General features: G+C 48.9%; 1 protein-coding gene and 1 non-coding gene across 21 annotated transcripts in view; both read left to right on the top strand.

Moving 5' to 3' along the window:
* The window catches only part of BRD4 (bromodomain containing 4), a 228,353-nt gene extending 226,600 nt beyond the window's left edge, over positions 1–1,753 (top strand). For all 20 annotated transcript variants that reach the window (XM_073319258.1, XM_073319263.1, XM_073319261.1 and 17 more), the window contains one exon: positions 341–1,753. In XM_073319258.1, the coding sequence (XP_073175359.1) occupies positions 341–409 (69 nt within the window). In that variant the 3' untranslated portion in view covers positions 410–1,753. The remainder of the gene's footprint in view (positions 1–340) is intronic.
* Positions 1,754–13,801: 12,048 nt separating this feature from the next.
* On the top strand, positions 13,802–13,874 carry TRNAK-UUU (transfer RNA lysine (anticodon UUU)). Its single transcript has one exon. It is a non-coding gene; the product is annotated as a tRNA-Lys (tRNA).
* Positions 13,875–17,312: the final 3,438 nt, after the last annotated feature.

Here is a 17,312-nt window from a genome sequence, read left to right on the forward strand (position 1 = left end):
TGACAGAGCATCACTCTGCAGTGTAATTTGATAGTCCTAGAGCACGCTGGGTTTATCAGCCGGGGGTTACAAGCAGGCCAGAGTGCTTTTGCTGGAATGCTGATGCCTTGGTGAACTGAGTGAAGACTCAACAGATTGGCAGATAACTGTGCCAGGAGACTTAAGTCCACTTTTATAGGGAAAAAGTACTAGATTATACCAGTAAAAAGTTTAGGTAGCCCAACAAAATCCCTGGCCCCTAATGCCACCCATTGAGTCAAGTGCAGCATCCCTGCAATGTGCTCTTATGAGCATCAATCCTGCAGCCTTTGTAATTCTCCTATCTCCTCTTCCCCTTCAGATGGCAGCTACTATCGACATGAATTTCCAGAGCGATTTGTTGGCAATATTCGAAGAGAATCTTTTCTAATAGCGCCTGGTTTTCTTCTCCTGACTCTTTAATTTCCCGGCGAATCTTTGACTCTCCATAGTGTTAACGGCGGCTGGGAGGGGGAGCATTCCTGCAGCCCTTCTGCATGTATGACCATTGCAGATCTTTCAGTTGAGGCCTCAGAAGGATCAGCAGAGTCTGCCTTACAGTTTGACTTTTGCCCCCCCTCACACACTGAAGAAAGACCGACCAAGACAAGCCAACTATGTACTAGGTTTGATTGGACATGCAGCTGCTGGGAAGGGTGCCCTGATCACTCGACATTCTCTATGCCAAACGTATTCACAGTATATCCAGGACTTCATGTTCTTCACACCTTTTCTATCCATAAAGGTTCTAAGTTACAGAATGTCTATGAATAAACAGTGCTGTGTCATGACAGCAAGAGATGCTCTTCACTGAGAGGCTGCCTATGGGAGTATCCTGGCAACAATGGGAGACCTGGGGTCCAGATGGGAAAATACACAAGCTGTGTCTGGTCCTTTCATCACTGGCTTTGCCTTTAACTTAACTTCCCACAAGCCTTTAGCTGGGAGCCATTCTCTGTAAGTGTTCGCTTGTGAAAAAGGGAATAGTACAGTGGAGGTGTCAAGTGTAACTGGCCATTTGAGTGAGGTTTTTGTTTTAGCATTGTGTGGAGGTCCAGGAATTGGAGCTAGACTACCAACCAAAGTCAGTTTCTTTCAGTCTGTTTTTTTTCCTCCAGGCAGTTTGGCACTGCTCGACTCTTGACTGGGTATTATTTGTCTTTGTTATAGAGTGGAGTGGGGAAACCAGTAACACCAGGGGAAGCTACCACCCTGTTACTAGTGTTTAACCGTGGCTGTATTGTATAGTGACTATAGTTGGCATATATTTGTTTGAAGATTTTGGTGAGCCACCAAACTCGGTGTAAAAACACTGCTTATATTTTGCTCAGTTCCAAACTTTTAGCCTATATTTTTAACTGTAAAACCAGAAAGTTGCATTTTGGGTTTTTTTAAATGTCATAAAATATGGTGTTAAAAAGTTTTTATACCTAAAAGGAGTGGCTGAGAGGAGGGCAGGTGGAGGAGGCAGTTTTGGAAAGGCTCCTTCCACCACCTATCAAATCTCACTCACCAGCAGTGGGCGCTTTCCCATGCGCCTTCAGTGTGTGTTCTTTTAATTTTATTCTGTGAACTGTTAAAACGTTATGTGCCATAAATACCCACTATACAGTACAATACTGGTGTGTCAGTATGGGGCGAGCGCTGGAGTAATTGATTGGTTTTACTTTAATACGGTGAATATGCATTTGGTCTGTACTGATCATGGAATAAACTCATCTCTTTTTTTTTAAAAGATGGTGTCGTACTGACATTTCTTTGAATCCTACTTGTGATGAAATTGTTTAAAGGGGTGAGGATTGTTGAGGAAAGCTTGTCCCTGTCTCCTGACTGTGCTCTAGGGGGAAGGAAGGAGTTCTCATGCTCCTGTCCCCATCGTGGGGGGGAAGCTTGTCCCAGCTAGTCAACGTGCATCCTCCCTCCTAAGCGAGGGCCAGGAGAGCTGCCATGCTAAAGCAACATGATCCTGGACAAGGTGTAGTGAGGCTGGTCTTGTGTGAAGGCTTCATTCTGCTGTTGGCCCCCCTCTCTCACCCAGAGGGCGCATCAGGACACCCAGCACTGACACCCACAGCGTCTCAAACAGCCAGCGCAGTTCCTTCCCAGTTTCTGAGATTGTGATGCAGACGTAACTGACACTATGTAAAGCAAGCACAAGAGCCTGCCTAGTTCCAGAGGTGACGTTTGTCCCACTGAGCAAGAGCTGGGATTCTCCAAGCCTTGGCCAACCTATTCATTTTGAGAGCTGGTGGCTTCCATTGATACTTGCTTTATGAGGTTTGAATGTGGAGGGTGGGAGGAGGAGCATGGACGATGGGGTGGGAGGGCCTTCTCTTCACATTCCAGACCTAGTTCAGTGTGAGAACTGGGTGCAGCTATCTCTGGGAAGATCCAGTCAGGACAGGGGACAGATTAGACGGCACTAGTATGGATAAACTCCACTTTGCTGTTGTCTGTGACCAAGCAAGCGTTGAAATAGTAGCCTCAGGTTGTAGGGTTTGACTGTCTGCCATAAGATGACTTCAGTGTTTTCTAAGCTACTTTCTTGTCATCCATTAGAGCTCTCTGCTGCCAGTGGGGAGGGGAATAAGTTTAAAAGAAATCAGCCTGTTAAGTAAGTTTCTCTTAGCTAACATGATGGACCTAGTGATGTGTGAGCCAGCTGTGGCTGGGGTCGTGAGGAGGCTGCAAGAAAGTCTAGAAATCCATCCCATAAACCTGCCCAAATCCTTCCCCTACCCCCCACTCCATGTTAGTCAAACCTGACAGGCTCCTCCTGACTCTAGTCAGTGATCAAAACTTGTACTGACCAAGAGAATGGTGAGAACACTCAAGTCCCTCATCTCTGTAGCTCTTAATCTCTGGCCTCCCCACTGTGCTAGCCATGGTCACTGACAAGCCCAGAGAAGCAGAGTGCAGGATTTGTCTGGTGACGTCGTGAGGAATAGTTCTTGATTCTATCTAATCATCATAGGGAGCTTATTAACTGCATCAGATGAAGACCTCTTTGTGCTTGGGAATGTAGAGCCCCGCTTTTCTGTTGGCTATTTCAGGAAATCATCCCAGTGAACTGCCTAGCCCCTTGGTGTCGCTAGTGGAAAAGTCCTGATTTCCTTTGGGAGAACCTGCACCAGGGAACTTCATTAGCAGCTGATCCTGCTGCTGTTGCAAAGAGAAACCCAAAAGAGCAGCATCCCTGCTCTCCTTGATTGGCAGAGCCCCAGGCCGGACCAGGGACTGGCTGCAGCTTAGCCTCAGAGCTCAGTGGGTTTGTTTAGATGAGATGTGTCAGTGTGGATCAACAAGTGGTGGCTGCCCTTAACCTTAAAATACAACTGCAATCTGAAAGGTCCCAGTATCCTGTGCTCATGCCAGTGACCTGGCAAAGATCAGTGTATGCTGGGACTTGTAGTATTCTTGTGAGCCAAGGCCCCCCACCCATGATAAAAATGGACACAACTGGCATCATTGTATGCAAATTAGGAGCCACCCTTATGTTGCTGGCAAATGGTTGATAGGGCCTCAGGTTGGGCAAAGGGTGGGCAGGCTCTCTTGGCTTGGGCAGATTCTCTGTGCTGTGCCAAGCCAGAGGAATAGGATATGCTTGATTTTACTCTGATCCCCAAGAATTGGCAGGAGCAAAACTTCATGGCACTGTAGGGCATGGAATAGTTACGAAGAGAGGTAGGGAACGTGCCATTTCCATGTCCCGAGGGCTAGTAACAGTCACTTCTTACAGTCCTTTCCCAGGGCTTCCGCTGCATCCTCTCCAGAACAAGCATGTGTTACAGTTTGTAAATTGCCTCTGGATTTCAATCTTTTTTCGGTTGTGCATTGTGTAAGATCGTAGTGGGGGAAATCTGAACCGTTGGCTTCTCCTCTAACCTCTTCCAACAACGTCTCTTGAGCCTCACGCAGAGCCATGGGGCGAGCTGCTTCCATCTCTCACCCTTCTTGGGCAGTATTCCTCTTTCCAAGCTCTCTCCTCTTCTTATGAAAGCACTTTGGGTGATCATCTCCTCCCTCCTTTAATTTTAAGCTCAGGGTTTCCGGGTATTTTTAAGTGCACATCCGCTGTAAGAGTGACCACACACACACTCATCGCAATTGTACATAAAATCCACCACATTGCAAACAAGAAAAACAAACCAATTGGAAGTGCTGGAACTTCTAAGAGAGCACCCTAGGTTGTAAAATAAAGAAAACAAATATTATATAATTTATATGTATGCAAAGAACAAATCCCCCTGTATCTAGTCACTAGCGATATTAGTCCTTTTTTTAATGTTCAACCCTTTTTTGCATTTGAAATTTGCCAAACCTTTATCATCAGTAGTTAATAATTCGGAGTAGCGGTAGCATATTTTAGACTGGTGAGTTCATCCAGTCTTTCTTTCCCTTTCTTGCTCGGCTCTGTATTGTTTGCAAATATCTGGAAACGTTTACAGGTTGCACCTACATACTCTGTAACTTTAAATATTTTTTTAAGCTGTACACTTCTTGTTCTCTTCTGTGCATCTTTTGTTTGTTTTTACACGTTGCCGAATGATGACCATAATGTGGTATCTTTAGCTGGAGAAATGGTTCCTTCAGTTTTTTTTTCTGCCAAAGGTGGGGTTTTTTTTGTTTGTTTGTTTTTTGCTATTCTCATGGGTTTTTTCCTGTTTTGCTATGTGTGTTTATAATTGGGTTGTAATTCAGATGATACACTATTTAATTTCCCCCACCCCATCCCCTTGTGTATGATTTAACAGTTATGGACATTAGAATGCATCTTCTTGCTATAGAAGTCTAGTCTAAATGATGTAATCCTGGTTATTTTCTCCTTCTCTTTAATCCTGTACAAAAGAATAAGAGAAATGTACAATCCCACTGTACTTTTTGCACGGAACGCTTGGCAAATAATTCTGTCAGTGAATTTGAGACTTGTATTAAACACTTTAGACATTTGTAGAAGGGAATTCATAGAGTTTTCACTTATATACTAAAGGTTTTTTTGTGCAGTTCTCATTGCAAAAATAAACATTTGTACTGAATATAAAGCTAAAACTACTTTGTCTGAAATTTTATCTCGTTTTCTGCATTGAGACTAGATTCCCCCAAGACTGCGATAGTGTTTGGGCCCCAGCTCCATAAAGGGCTTATTGCAGGATCGACACCTTAATCATCGCATTTTATATTCCAAAAATCAGCTATTGTGGCTACATTGCAACAGTGCCACTGACCTCATTGATAAAACCCCAGAACTTAAAGCAAGGCAATGGATAGTGCTGGCTATTCTAACCTGTTTGCTGCCACATGGTTATCACCAATGCACTGGCCAAGAGTCTTCACAGTGACGAATGCTTTTGGGGGCCCAACAGGTGACCCCTTGAAGGAGCCTGGTTCCATGAAAGTGCCATGTACCCCCTCTGAAAATGTCATTCCTGTAAGATGTCACAAACTGGCACCTGTTAGAGGGCTTATTCCTTCACCCACCTACTTCCCTGGTCCTTCTCGCGTGAAAAGAGAGCAACAATACCCGAAGTCCAAAGGTGCAAACAATTCGATGTTTATTGGGGTGAATTTCCAGCAAGCATGATTCCAGTTTCCTTCCTTAGTGTCCCCCTTCCCAGCTCTGACACCACAGAGCCTTACCTGTGTCCCTGTTCCCATTTCCCCACCTTAGCAAAACATGGTTCCAATTTCCCCACCCCTATTCCCTGTTCCCATTCCCCACCCTTACTTCCTGATTGACTGCAGACTATATAATGAGTTTCAGAGTAGCAGCCGTGTTAGTCTGTATCCGCAAAAAGAAAAGGAGGATTTGTGGCACTTTAGAGACTAACAAGTCTCTAAGATGACACAAGTACTCCTTTTTGCAGACTATATAGTAAAACTTGAGTTCTGCTTAGCTATACCTTAACCAATCCTTTTCCTGAAATTTAACTAACCAATCCTAACATATTGTAACATGATTATGTAACCAATTATATCCCACTACTTTAATTAGTTTACAGCCAGCAAAATTAATTATACAGCAGAGAGAAACAATCACAGAACCAGACAGGGATTATACAGACAGACAACGGAAATGGGGACTACAGTGATAGAACAACACAGAAATGAGGATTTCACATCCCAGCTAGTGATAAGTGAGTTCTTGCCAGACAGGATGCTGTCAAACTAAGTTTCCTTTTACATCTTCTAGGCCCCTCCCTTTCTCTGGAGGCAATAGGCATTATCAGGACAGGATTGTGTTCCTAACAGCCTAGTCGCACCTTATTTCAATGTGACTAGTTGGGAATGTGAGGAGGTGACTTGTCACTTCCCAGCTTATGGCTGCCTCTGCTGCTTAGCCTAAGAACAGGGCCTCAGACTGTCAGAGTAAGAGAAGGCTCTTTCGCCAGCAGACAGTGATTTTGATTCTTTCTTTTATACCTCTATCACTAGCTAAGTGAAAAAAAATTCACCTAAATTCTTAAGAGTACAGGCCTTTGCAGACAGGCCTGAATATCTATATCCTAACAGCACCCAAGATCTTAAGTCTGGATTGAATCATGACCATCCCCCTCACATGGGCAGTGCAAGCTTTCTGCCGTCCTGAAAGGCTCTATTCCTTATTCTAAATGCTTGTGTTTTGGAAATGGTGGGATATTGTATGCAACTACATTGTGGACCAAGGGTGCAATCCCTGTCTCTGCTGATGTCAATGGCAGCACCCCCCAAAGAGTCACACAGCTCCCTTCACTGTGAACATTGAGAAGGAAAATACCAAATGAGTGTCAGCCCCAAGACTAGAGCCCAGTTCTCATGGCTCCACAGCTGATGCCACCCAGTGGGGCCACGTGACCTCCCGACCATGTTACTGACCACCTCTGGGCTTGATGTCTGAGAGCGTGGCTAAGACCGCTCCATTGCACTTGCACGGCATGCTGTTGCCTACAGATCTCAAAGCCTTTCACAAAGGTGGGTGAGAACTGTTAGTTCCATTGTATGGTGGCCTGAAGTCAGCGATTTGAAGTCCATTGTATGAGGCTCTCTTGGCTCAGACCTAGAGCTGCTGCCATCAAGAGCAGAGCTCTGTTCCCCACTCTGCCCTACATTTTCTATGTAACCTTTTCCAAGTCACTTACGCTGCCTGTCTCTCTGTTTACCCCTCTGGAAAATGGGCCTGTGGACATTTCCCTGGGCCAAAGGGCGTTTGGTGGCGAACACAGCAGGAGAAGTCATTGCACAAGATCCTAGAGCATCCTTCCACTTTGAAACGGGGGGAGGGATAGCTCAGTGGTTTGAGCATTGGCCTGCTAAACCCACAGTTGTGAGTTCAATCCTTGAAGGGGCCATTTAGGGATCTGGGGCAAAAATTGGGGATTGGTCCTGCTTTGAGCAGGGGGTTGGACTAGATGACCTCCTGAGGTCCCTTCCAACCCTGATATTCTATGAAATGTCCCCATGGCAGCTTGCAGTGGGAATCATCCCCAGCACTGGGGGCAGGGGGCCTTCTGCATCAGCTTGATTGACAGAAAAGTGCATCTAAACCAGGGGTGGGCAAACTGTGGCCCAGGGGCCGCATCCAGCCCTTCAGACATTTTAATCTGGCCCTCAAGCTCCAGCCGGGGAGCGGGGTCTGGGGCTTGCCCTGCACCAGTTGGGGAGTGGGGTCGAGGGCTTGCCCCGCTCTGTGCATGCTGGGGCTCCATGTGGCTCCTGGACACAGGGGCATGTCCCCCCTCTGCCTCCTACATGTAGGGGCAGCCAGGGGGCTCTGCACATTGCGCTTGCAGTTCCCATTGGCAGGCAACTGCAGCCAATGGGAACTGTAGGAGCAGTCCCTGTGGATGAGGCAGCGCGCAGAGTCACCTGGCCGTGGCTCCGCATAGGAGCTGGAGAGAGGACATGCCACTGCTTCTGGGAGCTGCTTGGGGTAAGCACCATCCGGAGCCTGCACCCCTGACCCCCTCTCACCCTCCAAACCCCTCGGTCCCAGCCCGGGGCACACTCCTGCACCCCAGCCCCACCACTGAAGCCCTCACTGCCTCTCGCGCCCCAACCCCCAATTTCGTGAGCATTCATGGCCCACCATACAATTTCCATACCCAGATGTGGTCCTCGGGCCGAAAAGTTTGCCCGCCCCTGATCTAAACAGACATTGGACTATTCCTGCCCTGAAAACTGCCCCCTGGTGTGTGCCAGCTACCACTCCCCCTGGGGTTCCAATGCCACCCAGGGATGAGACTCCTCAGGCCTGGGGTGGGGTGAGGGGGAGGGGCACAAACATCAGGAACATAACAGGCTTCATAGGCTTTAATCCCAGACAGCACTTCCCTGATGTGATCACCCTGTTTGGCCACCCATGACACAGATCTCTAAACATTTGACAGCTGGATTTTTAGTCTTCCATTTTATCTGACGTCGTTTTGAGGGATCATGGGCCCTATTGCACAACTTTCACCACCGCTGAGTCCCCTTTGAATAACAGTCCAGCTCGGTGACTCCCTCCTTTGCCTTTGTCCAGCCAAAGGCCATGATCTGCAGAGCCCGGAATCTCGATCTGAAATTCCTTCTGCTTCCAAGCACTGAGCTGCGTGGCCCAGCTGAGTCCCTTCAGCTGCTGAGGGCCAGTGTAAATAGCACATAAATAGCTGCTGAGGGCCAACTTGGGCAATAGTTGGTATTTGCCATTGTTGAAAATCTTTATCCCTTCCCCATAAGGTTCAATGAGCCTACACCACAGGTAGGCAAACAACGGCCCGCTCTGGCCGGGACACTGGGTTGGGGGCTGCACCATGCTCGAGGCAAATGCCACTCAGAGCCTGCACCCCTGAGCCTCTCCCCATGCCCCAACCCCCTTCCCCAGCACTGATACTCCTCCTGCTCTTCAAACCCCTCGATCCCAGACCAGAGCACCCTCCTGCACCCCAAACCTCTCATCTGCAGCCCCACCCCAGAGCCTGCATCCCCAGCCTGAACCTGCACCTATTCCCACGCCCCAGCCCTGACCCCCCTCCCGCCCGCCGAACCCCTTGGTCCCAGCCCAGAGCACCCTCCTGCAACCCAAACTCCTCAACCCCAGCCCCACCCCAGAGCCTGCACCCCCCTCCCAACCCCAATTTTGTGAGCATTCATGGCCCACCATACAATTTCTATTCCCTGATGTGGCCCTCGGGCCAGAAAGTTTGCCCACCACTTGTCTACACTTTAACTGAAAGTACCTTTATTAGTCCAAAGGCTGGTCATCCCAATAGCACCTTAGATGATTATGTGAATGAATTGTCCCCACCTAAATACGGTAAGGAGCCATCAGATACTTACAGCAGAGTCAGAAATAGAACCCATCACATCTTCCATGTCTTCCGTGGTCTTGGCTATCGACGGACCTTCTGAGCTGCTTTTCCTTGCTTACCCCCTATGCCCTTTGCCCACGGGTTCAGCTGCACTTGGGCTGTGTCTGCCTGGAACTGCTTGCATATCACTCTCTTGTCTCAACTGTTTCTGTGCCGAGCAGTTACAGATAGCTCCTACTAGGTCTCTGGCTCTGGCAGGGAGGCCCTAACCTCCCAGAAAAGTTCTAATTTGCCTAACAGTTACAAAGTTCACAATAACCAATTTGCCTAACTTCACCTCCTGACTCAGGCACGATTTTACTAGCAACCCCCACATCATTTCTCAAGGCCTTGATAGGGCCTTGTATTCCTTCAGCCATAAAGACCCAGCTCCCAGAGTCAGGGGATTATGGGTGAATCACAGATTTCATTTAAATATGAAAAGCAAGTTCTTCAAGTGATTACTCATGTCCAGTCTACATTAGGTATGTGCACACCCTGTGCACCATTGCCAGAAACATTTCCATAGTGATATCAGTCAGGCCGGCTCTCGTGCCTTTTGGTGCCACGCGCTTCGCTTATGTGCCGTTATAAGGGGCACTGCCAGCCCTGCACCCTCTCAGTTCCTTCTTACCCTGTGCCTGTCGCGGGAGCAACACTTGCTTCAGCAAGGTGTCATTCAGTGGTTGCTCTTCAGCTTAGTTTATTAGTCTTTGTTTTAGTAGTAATGTAAACAGCATTAGTGTAGATAGAGCCCCCTCTCTTAGCATAGAGGGGCTCCCTTTGCCCCTGGGGCTGGGTATGTCCCTGTCCTCCAGTTTCAAACCCTGCACCTCCTGCACCAAGTCTATGCTGGTGAGCGACCCACACTCCAGCTGTCTGAAGTGTCTGGGAGAGGCTCACATATGAGAACGTTGTCAAATCTGTTGAGACTTTAAGCCTCTTACAAAGAAAGACAGGGAGGCTAGACTACGGGCTATCCTAATGGAAACCGCACTTAGACCGGCATCTGAGCCAAGCCAGTTCGACTTGGCACCGCGCTCCTCGGTTTCAGTGCGAAGTTCCCCTCCAGCACCGCGTGTTTCTTGGCACTGTTCTCCCATTGCGGGGAGGGAGAGCTCAGTGGTTTGAGCATTGGCCTGCTAAACCCAGGGTTGTGAGTTCAATCCTTGAGGGGGCCATTTAGGGATCTGGGGCAAAAATTGGGGATTGGCCCTGCTTTGAGCAGGGGGTTGGACTAGATGACCTCCTGAGGTCCCTTCCAACCCTGAGATTCTATGATTCTATGATCTCCAGTGACAAGAAAGAAACACAAGAAGCAATGGTCTGAGAGGGGTTGCTCCCTGGCCCCAGGAAAGGACAAACAAGGGGAGTGCAGCGGAGTGTCAACCATGTCAGGCCACTCCTCCACCTCCGGTGCCCTAGCAGCACCATCGACTCCACCCTGCCCACAGGGGCTGTTGAGTCTGGAGTGGGATCACGCATCGATGCCAGGGAGTCATTGTGACGCCAGCAGGATCATGGTGCCTTCCACCCTGGAGGCCTTTGCAGTGGCCAGGGACCTACTGTCCCTCCCGGTACCACCAGTGGGACAATCACTGGCTCCCATGAGTGTGACGAGCAGAAGGGAGCATGGGGCTTTGAGCTCTTACCTGGCACCAGGGGCCTCAGTACTGACCACAGGCAAACCGGTTCTCCTGTCATCGACAAGGTCTTCCCTGATCCAGCACCAATCCCCAGACCCTCATCACTGACCAGCAGAAGTAAGGGAGTACCTCAGGAAAGCTCTTCTTTGGAGTTGGTGATCGAGCCCTGCACCCAGCCTAAGAGCCGCTGCCATTACCCATCCTACATCCCTCTGGATCCTGGTGTAGGTCCACTTACTGGCATCTGGCCTGGAGGACAATGGCCAATGCAGGTCCAGTGGCCATTCTGGGACCTGTGGGGCTTCCCCCCCAGTACCAGGACCACCATCCAACCATTCCTATTTGCTTGTGTCCAAGAGCAGGGCCCCTCCACCTCACCATTCTGCACCTGACCCAGACTCTAGTACTGAGTCCATTACCAGCACACAAGATGTGGGCCTGGGGAACGTAATTGGGGTCAAAGAAGAGGAGGACCCCACTGGTTCAGGCCTCTTCCTCCTCCCCAGATGAAGCTGTCTTGGGACCGAGCTTCTTGGTTCCACAAGATGAATTTAGAACCCATCAGGAGCTTCTAAAAAGGGTGGCTGCTAACATGGGGCTGGAGATGGAGGTACTCAAGGAGTTAGCACATAGCCTCGTTGACATTTTGGCCACAGCAGTCCCATCCAAGGTTGCCCGACTCATTAATGAGGCTGTTATGGGTCTGGTTAGGTCCCTATGGTGACACACCCCATCTTCTCTCCTTCCTACTTCAAAGAAGGCAGAAAAGAAATACCACGTGTCAGCCAAGGGGTACGAATACTTGTACTCTGACCCTCCTCCTGGGTCCCTTTGGTCACAGTAGCCAATGAGAGGGACAGGCAAGGCCAGGCAGGCAGCAGAAGAACTTAAGGAGGCTAGACTTGTTCAGCAGAAAAATGTATTCACGGGCTGGGTTATAGCTTTGTATGTCATAGAATATCAGGGTTGAAAGGGACCTCATCTACTCCAACCCCCTGCTCAAAGGGGGACCAATCCCCAATTTTTGCCCCAGATCCCTAAATGGCCCCCTCAAGGATTGAACTCACAATCCTGGGTTTAGCTGGCTAATGCTCAAAACCACTGAGCTATCCCTCCTCTCCCAACCCCAACAAGCCCTGTGTGGGAGGTATGATTACAATATGTGGGACTCTATGGCCAAGTTTCAGGACTCACTGCCTCAGTAGTCCAGGCAAGAGTTTTCCATCTTGTTAGAGGAGGAGAAAACTGTAGCCAGAGCCTCACTCCAAGCAGCTCTGGACGCAGCTGACCCAGCAGCCAGAATGACGGCTTCCACAGTGTTTGTGAGGCAATGCTCCTGGCTTCAACCCTCGGGGCTACCACTGGAGCTCCAACAGTCGATCCAGGACCTCCCATTCAAGGGTACCTCCCTCTTCTCAGAGCAAAATGGACACAGAGCTCCATGGTCTGAAGGACTCCAGGGCCACCCTCAGATCTCTGGGCCTCTACTCCCAGGCTACTTCAAGGAAGCATTTCAGGCCCCAGCAACCAGCCTGCTTCTCAACTCCACTACTGCATCAGATCCTGTTCGAGAAAAGGAGCAGGGGTTAGAAGCATAGACAACCACCCCAATCCACCTCAGCCATGCTACCGAGGTCACACAGATATCCAGGAGGCCCCAAACAGAGCTTTTGAAGGTGTGCCTGAGGGCACTATTTATCCGTTCCTGCTTCGGATCCTGCTCCCCATTTTTGTTTTTGGACCAACTCTCCTACTTCAATCCGGCATGGTCCCTCATCACCTCGGATTGCTGGGTGCTGAGTATCATGGCAGACAGTTACACCCTTCAATTTGCTCCTACCCATCCCTCTTAAGGGACCCATCTCATGAGCAACTTTTAGCTCAAGAGGTACAAGCCTTCCTACAGGTAGGAGCTGTGGAGGAGGTGCCCCAGAATTTGAGAGGGAAGGGGTTCTACTCCAGATATTTCCTAATCCTGAAGGCCAAAGGGCATCTTTGACCCATCCTGGACCTGTGTCACCTCAACAGTTATCTCAAGAAACTGAGGTTCTGCATGGTCTCCTTGGCCTCCATCTTTCCCTCCCTGGATCCAGGGGACTGGCCTCGACTTGAAAGATGCATATTTCCACGTTGTCATCTTCCGAGTCCACAGAAGGTTCCTCAGGTTTATCATAAACCAGACCCATTATCAGTTCACCATCCTCCCCTTTGGTCCGTCTGCAGCCCCTTGGATTTCTATGAAATGCATGGTGATGGTAGAGGCCTTTGTCTACCCGTACCTCAACGACTGGCTAATCAAGGGCCACTCAATGGCTCAAGTGAAGAACAGCATCAGCCTGGCCCAAGCCACCTTCTGAGCACTGGGCCTGTTGATAAACAAGCAAAAGTCAACATTCACTCCAGTCCAGAGAATAGAGTTTATTGGGGCAGTTCTAGACTTGACCCAGGCCAAAGCCTCCCTTCCAGAGGCTTGATTCTGGACATCGGATCTTGATATCCAAGGTCAAGCTCACCCCATCTTGACAGCCTGGTTCTGCCTCAAACTTTTGGAACACATGGTCACGTGCACTTACGTGGTATGTCACTCAAGGCTGCACCTCAGACCCCTGCAGACTTGGTTGGCCTCGGTGTGCTAACCAAATCCACTTGGAGTCAGTGCTTACAGTTCCTGCCCTGGTCTTCACCTCCCTTTACTGGTGGAAGGACCTGCAGTCAGTAACTGCAGGCATTCCCTTTGTTACCCCCGCAGCCTTCAGTGTCTTTAATTTTGGACGCATCTGATCTAGGTTGGGGAGCTCACGTCAGGACACAGGGCCTGTGGTCTCAAGAAGAGCCTGGCTAGCTCAGTTGATAGAGCATCAGACTTTTAATCTAAGGGTCCAGGGTTCAAGTCCCTGCTCAGGTGAGGAACTAGTCATCAAGATCTTAGATATAGTACTCTTTGATGTTACTATTACAGGGGAGGGATAGCTCAGTGGTTTGAGCATTGGCCTGCTAAACTCAGGGTTATGAGTTCAATCCTTGAGGGGGCCATTTAGGGATCTGGGGAAACATTGGAGATTGGTCCTGCTTTGAGCAGGGGGTTGGAATAGATGACCTCCTGAGGTCCCTTCCAACCTTGATATTCTATGAAGAGCTGTCCCTACACCTAAACATCAGAGAACTCAGAGCGGTCCTGTCATAAATATAAAGGGAAGAGTAACCACCTTTCTGTATCCAGTGCTATAAAATCCCTCCTGGCCAGAGGCAAAACCCTTTCACCTGTAAAGGGTTAAGAAGCTAAGGTGACCTCGCTGGCACCTGACCCAAATGACCAATGAGAGGACAAGATACTTTCAAATCTGGGGGCGGGATGGAAACTAAGGGTTCATCTGTCTGTGTGATGCTTTTGCCGGGAACAGATCAGGAATGCAGCTTCAGAACTTCTGTTAAGTTAGTAAGTAATCTAGCTAGAAATGCATTAGATTTCCTTTTGTTTAATGGCTGGTAAAATAAGCTGTGCTGGAGGGAATGTATATTCCTGGTTTTGTGTCTTTTTGTAACTTAAGGTTTTGCCTCGAGGGGTCCTCTATGTTTTGAATCTGATTACCCTGTAAGGTATTTACCATCCTGATTTTACAGAGGTGATTCTTTTACCTTTTCTTTAATTAAAATTCTTCTTTTAAGAACCTGATTGATTTTTCATTGTTCTTAAGATCCAAGGGTTTGGGTCTGTGTTCACCTGTACAGATTGGTGAGGATTCTTATTAAGGCTTCCCCAGAAAAGGGGGTGTAGGGCTTGGGGGGGGACATTTTGGGAGAAGACGTCTCCAAGTGGTCTCTTTCCCTGTTCTTTGTTTAAAATGCTTCGTGGTGGCAGCATACTGTTCAAGAACAAGGCAAAGTTTGTACCTTGGGAAAGTTTTTAACTTAAGCTGGTAAGAATAAGCTTAGGGGGTCTTTCATGCAGGTCCCTACATACATACCCTAGAGTTCAGAGTGGGGAAGGAACCTTGACAGGTCCTCTTAGCTTGCCAAGTTTTCCTTCTCCAGATCATGGGCAAAGTAGTACGAGTGCTTACTGACAACACGGCAGCTATGTTCCACATCAGCAAGCAGGGAAGAGCACGCTTCTCCACCCTGTGCTAAGAGGCTATCTGTCCGTGGAACTTCTGCGTGAAACACTCCATCCAGCTTGAAGCTTCCCATCTTCCGGGAGCCTGGAACGCCCTGGCCGATCACCTCACTAGATCTTTCTCCTCTCACCACGAGTCGTCCCTTCACCCAGAGGTGACCATATGCAACTTCCAGAGGTTGGGGATTTCTCCACGTAGACCTGTTCACAACCAGGCAGAACAAGAAATGTCAACAGTTTTGCTCGCTGCGCAGACACAGCCAGGGCACCTTCTCAGACATCTTCCTGCTTCCACAGACAGGTTCCTATTCTGTGCGTTTCCTCCAGTTCCTCTGGTGCACAAGTTCCTTCTCAAAGTCAGGTGGGACAAGGTATGGGCTATTGTTATAGCTGCACCAACGCTGGGTTGACACACTACTCGACTTGACAGTAGCACCCTCGCTGCCACTCCCACCCCTCCCGGACCTGCTCTGACAAGATCACAGCTGCTTACTCCACCCATGTGGAAGCTCCATGGTTGAACCCGGAGGAACAGGCCTGTTCAGAGCAAGTCCACCAGGTTTTGCTAGGTAGTAGGAAGCCGTCTACTAGAGCTATTTACCTGGCCAAGTCGAAGCATTTCTCAGTATGGTCTTCCCAACAAGGCCTTTTGCTGACTCGGTCTTCCCTCCAGTCTGTGCTGGAATACCTGCTCCATCTGAAACAACAAGGTCTGGCCCTCGCTTTCATCAAGGTACACTTAGCAGCGATCTCAGCCTTCCAACCTCCGGTGACCGGTGGGTCGGTCTTCTCACATGAGATGTCCATTTGCTTCCTTAAAGGGTTAAAAAGACTTTACCCTCAAATTTGTGAACCAGTTCCACCATGGGACCTAAACCTGATCCTGTCAAGGCTCTCAAGTCCTCCCTTTGAACTGCTAGCATTGAGTCCTCTGCTGTTCCTCTCCTGGAAGGTCACCTTCCTGGTGGCAAGTACCTCAGCCAGAAGGGTCTCGGAAATCAGGACCCTTATGTCAGAACCACCAAACATGGTGTTGAAGGACAAGGTACCCCACGCAGTGTTTCTTCTGAAGGTGGTCTCGCAGTTCCACAATAATCAGTCTATTTTCTCCCAGTTTTCTTCCTGAAACTGCACAGAAATTCAGAGGAGCAGTGTCTTTACTTGTTGGACATTAAATGTGCCCCAGCCTTCTACAGTCGTTCTGTAAATTCATGCAACTTCTTGTGGCAATAGCAGATAGGATGAAAGGCTTACCGGTTTCAGCCCAGAGAATCTCATCTTGGATAACCTCCTGTATTCTTGCATGCTACAAGCAGGCAGGCTTCCCACCTCCTGCTATCTTGATCGCCAGTTTGACAAGAGCTCAGGCCTCATCAGTGGCATTTCTGGCACAGGTCCTGATCCAAGACATCTGCAGGGCTGCGACCTGGTCATCAGTGCGTACTTTCTCCTCCCACTACACCATCGCCCAACAGGCTTGAGATGATGCCAGATTCAGAAGAGCAGTGTTGCAGTCAGCATGTCCATGAACTCCGAGCCCACTTCCTTGGGTACTGCTTGTGAGTCACCTAACGTGGACTGGACATGATCAAGCACTCATAGAATCATAGAATATCAGGGTTGAAAGGGACCCCAGAAGGTCATCTAGTCCAACCCCCTGCTCAAAGCAGGACCAATTCCCAGTTAAATAATCCCAGCCAGGGCTTTGTCAAGCCTGACCTTAAAAACCTCTAAGGAAGGAGATTCTACCACCTCCCTAGGTAACGCATTCCAGTGTTTCACCACCCTCTTAGTGAAAAAGTTTTTCCTAATATCCAATCTAAACCTCCCCCACTGCAACTTGAGACCATTACTCCTCGTTCTGTCATCTGCTACCATTGAGAACAGTCTAGAGCCATCCTCTTTGGAACCCCCTTTCAGGTAGTTGAAAGCAGCTATCAAATCCCCCCTCATTCTTCTCTTCTGCAGGCTAAACAATCCCAGCTCCCTCAGCCTCTCCTCATAACTCATGTGTTCCAGTCCCCTAATCATTTTTGTTGCCCTTCGCTGGACTCTCTCCAATTTATCCACATCCTTCTTGAAGTGTGGGGCCCAAAACTGGACACAGTACTCCAGATGAGGCCTCACCAATGTCGAATAGAGGGGAACGATCACGTCCCTCGATCTGCTCGCTATGCCCCTACTTATACATCCCAAAATGCCATTGGCCTTCTTGGCAACAAGGGCACA

The sequence above is a fragment of the Lepidochelys kempii genome, chromosome 20 (genome assembly GCF_965140265.1).
Source record: "Lepidochelys kempii isolate rLepKem1 chromosome 20, rLepKem1.hap2, whole genome shotgun sequence".
NCBI classification, from domain to species: Eukaryota; Metazoa; Chordata; order Testudines; family Cheloniidae; genus Lepidochelys; species Lepidochelys kempii.